Source organism: Morone saxatilis, unplaced genomic scaffold, assembly GCF_004916995.1.
Source record: "Morone saxatilis isolate NCDOM2014 unplaced genomic scaffold, NCSU_SB_2.0 Contig20, whole genome shotgun sequence".
Classification (NCBI taxonomy): Eukaryota; Metazoa; Chordata; class Actinopteri; family Moronidae; genus Morone; species Morone saxatilis.
The window spans coordinates 12,863,493-12,869,292 of record NW_023339763.1 but is presented as its reverse complement, the minus strand read 5'-3'; the positions used below and the strand labels follow the sequence as shown (position 1 = coordinate 12,869,292).

Below are 5,800 nucleotides of genomic sequence, written 5' to 3'. Positions count from 1 at the left end.
CTTGCTGCCTAATACATCCCACCCACTGACAGGTGCCATGATAACCAGATAATCAGTGTTATTCATTTCTCCAGTCAGTGGTCGTAATGTTATGTCTGATGTGTGTATCTTGAAGATATTAAACTCCAATTTGCATTTGTAATGTTTATTGTTCTATAAAATGCTTTTTGAGAAACACGGATGTGCTAGGCCTTTATATGCACATATATTTTGACTCTTCTTTAACTAGTATTATAAATGGTTACATTTCTATCATTATATATATATATACTGACATTACATTTACATTACATTTTACATTTTGCCTGTATACTATGTATTTGAAGCTTATATATATGCATACAACATCTACTGCATGTCTATCAGTATACTGCAAGAGTAATCCCTCCTTTGCCGCTCTTCCTGAGGTGTGTTCCCTTTTTCTAATTAAAATAAACATAATCTTCCTTATCTGAATTGAGGGTGGAAGGATAGAGTGTTTCATATCCTGGAGAGATTGTAAAGGCAAATTTGTTATTTGTGATTTTGGGACATACAATTAAAATGAACTGGTTTGCCTTGAAGAGTAAGTACTTATATTTGGAATATGAACTGACGTTGCAATTGCAGAAGCTCTCCGCCGTAGCCTAACTTAGGTTAGTATTACAAAGCTAAGTCTTATTTGATTAAAGGCCATTTCAGACAAAATGCGACAATGGTATCACTGCACTCATGCCCAAGTTCACCTCAGTTGAACCTATGTGGAACCATGGGCGATGCGTGCTGTGACGAATGCCCACTTGGCCAATAGAAACAAGGCAGCAAGCCAGGAATGGCTGGAGAAAAAGCTAATATTGTGTGTATTTGAATTTACTGAATTGTACAACATAAGTTTATGCTTGTATAGAGACATCGGGAGGAAAGCCCTATCTTGAAAACACTTGAAGTATATCGGACAAAAGTACGTGGTACATGGAAAAATGATGTAGCCCTACTAGTTTTGAAAACTTCACCTATTTTGATCAGTCCTCCATGACTCAAGGGCTCAAAAATAAGGATTCCCTGCTTGCCCGGGGCAAGTAAAGTGCTGTGTAAAGGCTGCGTAGATTTCTAAACCACTTGCCCAACCAAGCAAGTGAAAAAAACACCTGTTAACATTGAACCCTACTTGTGTGCTGAACCCAGCGGCAAGTGTAGCGCTGTGTCTCAAAGGTCTCTTAATCTTGAAGCAGATCCAGAAACACCTGAGGGAGAAGACTGCTCAGGGGAAGGACTGCTACAGGAAGGAGAGGAAACTACAGAACAACATAAGGATGGAGGATGAGAACCATGACAGGATACAGGCAGACCCGAGATCAGGTCAAACACACTGCAGATACCATCACTGGACCATCTGCAGTTCCTCTACAGCTAAATATTGGGGTGGAGGATGTCATCATTTTACTGCTTTGCGTGTTTTTAATGCTCATGGACACGTAGGCAGATGCTTACGCACTTCTCTGTGTCATAAATTAAAAATCATCCAAGTGTTCAGACACAGTACGTAACAGGTGTATCAGAGGTGTTGACCTGTCTCCCTTCTCTTTACATCTCTGTCTTTGCCTAGCTTGTACAAACAGGAAAAAGAGTACAAACAAAAGATGTGGACGGAACCACCTGCAGCTAAACATCAAACTGAACTGGATTAGCATCACCACTGTCAACAACAAGAGGGGTCAGTGACAACTTAACTGGTGGTCATTTTGCCATCTGCAGAACTATGCTGCAGATATTCTTCCATTCCATCATTATATGTTCAAGGGCAGCAGGGGGAGAGCAGCTAACAATCCCAGAATCAAACAGCTCATCTGGAAGGTTGGCTTGCTGGCTTAAGTGGAACTTTAGTCTCTGGTGGTTCATTGGCTCTGCTCCTGGCATGCCACCCTCATACCATGCAGTGGTTGAGAGGCACTGCTTATTTGTTTGCTTTTGTTTAACATTACTTACTTACTACTATTTGCCTTGTATATAATTTTATTCATAATTGCACTTATTACACTTTTTGGAATTACTGCATATCCTTCTTTGATTCCATATCTTATCTAGAGCTGATAAAAGAGGTAATATTTGCTATGTGTTAATATATACTGTGTATATGTTATTGATACTGAAAGCCAGTGCACATCTCATGGTAATTAAAGAAATTAACTGGATGGGGGTGGCCCCACCCTCATTATTCCCATTGTCATGCCCACACATTTAAATGTATGCCCCTGTACTCGGCAGCTTCTAAGCATGGATGTGCTCAGCCTTTGCAGTCTACCTCAGAAAACAAGAAATGAATGTCAAAAACTTTGCACAATCATAACAAGTCTTGCTGTGTTGACGTTAACAAGGACAACTCCAAACTTTTCTCTCAAAGTACAATAGCTATTTGCAATAAGAAGTTTTGGTCTTATTACAACATATGGGTTTGTTTTATTTTTTTTTCTGATTGCTCCATTACAGTAACAAGACATTGAAAAGTGAGTGTGTGTGTGTGTGTTTTCTTCAGTAACTTTGTTCTTTGGGGCTTTTTGCTCTCCACTAATCAACAATGGTGGCGGTGAGGAGTAAACCTACAGTGTATTGTGTCTCATTCTTCTTACCAATAGGTGTTCCCACTCCGTAACCCTTCGAGTCTATGAGACCTCCGATCTGTGTCAGGTTGCAGTTTCTCTGGCTGATGTACTCAATGCTGGTGGACTCCATCAGCATAGCATAGTCTGTCGTCAGGACCCGGGTGATGCCTTCCCTGTTGTTCTTAACCAACGCAGTGTTCTTCCTGCTGCTCATAAATGCCCACATCTTCTCATAGGTGGAGATCTTTGATTTCTACCAAAGGAGTCAAACAGACAAAAGTCAGTAAGAACTTTTATACATTTGTACTTGTAGGCTAAGGGTGTTTGTAGCTGCACATGTACCCACCATACATGTACTTAACTATATTTTAAACACTATCATAAACACTTTTAGTTTAACAGCAGGATGCAAGAGACTCTATCTTTGAGTGTGTGCCTCAGTGTATATGTGTATGTGTGTGTTTCTCCTTGCGCAGTCAGAGAAAATGGGACAGCTGTGTTCTTAATCTCATCCAGCTGATTCAATTTGTTCGAGCCATCAACACAGCCTGCTTCTTCCTATCCAGGCAGCCGTAATCACTGGCTGCAATCTGGAAGGATAAAGCCCTGCATGGATCACCCCTGCTGAGCCACTGGGACGCAAGGAGAGTGGGTGGCGGTGGGGGAAGGAAGTGACAGCCCTGCCTGAGGACATCGGTACAGCGATATGTTATATAATGCAAACTAAAAAGTTAACATGTTTAACTTGAACACAGAAACCCTGAATCACAAATACAAGTAGTCTTAATATGCATCTTCTCCACTTCCCATACTCACCTCTCAATGAATCTACGTTGCCTTTCATCAAAGTAAATGCAGTAAGTCCTTCTTTAGATTTTTTCTTATTCATGTGATGTTTGGCAAAAATACAGGATGATAGGGGAAGCAGCTGAGGGAACCCTCATGACCCTGATTTTGTGGAGGTGAAGGTACTATACCACTGACTCATACTCATATCTAAAAGTATACAGAGATGTCAGAATACTTGTGAGGATTCACATCTCATGTAAAGTACAGGCACAGTTAAAAACCAAGAAAGCATTTTTTAATTATTCATTCTTTTGCCTAAGGTGACTCAAAACAGAGAGCTGTGCATGTTGTTGGTTTTACTAAAAGAAAAACATTTTATCAAAGAAGGAAATATTCAAATGAAGGATTTATGTACTTAATATGGGAAATTATATGGGATGAGGGCTTTCATTTGACCTTGGCTGCAATACCTAAATTAAATTAAATTCACCTAAGTATGCAACATAATTTGACAGGCTCTACAACTGACGTGAACTTTTGAAAAAAGGCACTGCATAGTAATTTCAATTATTACTTTTTATGCTGTGACTTTGATAAAGTTAAAAGCTCATATGGAGCCTACACCAGCTCTACCTTGAAGAAGGTCATGGTGGATCCATCCCTCACTGCCCCGTATTCAATCCTGGTCTGCTTTGCCAGGTCATCTGCTGAGTCAATGGGCGCATCCATTCGTTCCACAGTGAGGAAGGCAGCCAAGTTGGCCGTGTAGGAAGAGATGATGATTAAGGTAAAGAACCACCAGATACCGCCAACTATACGAGTGGACAGAGCCTTAGGCATCAGCTCTGAGCCTGGAAGCATAGTGATGGGAGACAGAAGGTCAAAACATGCTTAAAATGCTCATCAGTATGTTACAACCAGTGTGCTACAACTGTATTGGTAAGAGGTTGTGTGTGTATGTGTAGATACTCTTCTAAAACAAGGGGAAAAAAAAAAAAGTCCCCCCAATCCAAATGGGGTTATTTGTTCCTATTGGATTTTCACTTCAGCCCCAAATGATAAATTGGGCACCTTTTCATAAACTATATTTATTTTCTCCCTCAGCATTACTTGTTTGGTCTAAAACAAAAAGCACAAATTAGAAGAACCAAATGTGCCAGACAAAAGGAAAGTTGAATATAAAGAAAATAAGCGAACACACCATGTAAAAAAATTATAATAAATCATTTTTTTAAATGAAAAAGCAGAATTACCACGATTCTTAATCTTTTCTTCTCTGTACAGAGAAAAGAAGCAATGAAAAGGATGAATGTAACTGAAGAATGCAATTACCAAATTTAATGTACCAGGTTTGGAAACATGTTCTTTAAACATCTTTAAACCTTTTTCGGTTGGAGTGGACAAATGCTTCAAGACACTTTTAGGGTAAAATAAAATCCTGGAGGGTTGCTTTAACAGCCACGTTTCTAAGGTTGCACTTATTCTCAGGCACGGTATCCCACACAAAGCTTAAGGCCACCAAACAGCTAGGTTACACACACCACACTTAAGTACATGCCACAGGTGCAGAATATGACACTGAGAAACCTAGCTTATAGTACATTCACAATAAACGACTGAGCATGTTTATGATAAGATGATGGGCTGTAAAATGGGAATCCTGCCACAGTTCAGTGGGACACAAGATGTTTATCAGTAATCTGTTTTGCAGGTCAGAAATCAAAATAAACCAAAAATATAAAGGCCTCCACATTCTTAATGAAAACTTTACTTGCTTTATCTATCAATACTGTTGCATTACTATTAGAAGAGACAAGTGAATGAAGTGAAGACAACTGTAAATTATAACATACAATAATGTGATAATTAAGTCTTGAAATAAAGTATTTGGTGTTTAAACTCTATAGGAATATTTTTGTGATTGAGAGGCGTCTGCCCTGAGCATCAGCAAGATAAATCCCCCCATGGAGTCCAGACACTGGATGTGGTTTCATCAGCTGATGAAATAATGATCATGAGCTGATCAATCTGCAAAGACTGGACAGTGATGGGGAGGTGGAGGGGCGAGCTTATCAATAGCATGAATATTTAAAAAGACAGCAGCAAGATGATAGGCTAATGATGCAGGTGTGTCAATGTACTATTGGATAGATGTCACCAGCTGATGAAAACAGCTGATACTGTTTCATGAATGACAGCCCAAGATAATTTCAGCAAGGAAATGATGTGCAGGCATGCATGAGAGGAGTGAATGCAGGATGAAAAGAGAAATTAACTACAGCCCTATATGCAAAAGAATTGTCCTCCTGACTGAACTTTTGCCAGAGAGCTTCATTTCTGAAGAACTGATACATTTTACAAATGTAGCTTGCTGTCAGAGAAATCACAGCCATTCTGTTGTAGACTGGTGTTGTCAAAAAAGGGAAGTGAAT

At 39.6% G+C, this 5,800-nt stretch overlaps 1 protein-coding gene across 1 annotated transcript in view; it reads right to left on the bottom strand.

Moving 5' to 3' along the window:
* The window catches only part of grik1a (glutamate receptor, ionotropic, kainate 1a), a gene marked incomplete in the record, with an annotated part of 25,190 nt that overhangs the window by 1,761 nt on the left and 17,629 nt on the right, over positions 1–5,800 (bottom strand). The window contains 2 exon segments of the mRNA XM_035665919.1: positions 2,607–2,832; positions 4,002–4,219. Of these exon segments, the coding sequence (XP_035521812.1) occupies positions 2,607–2,832; positions 4,002–4,219 (444 nt within the window).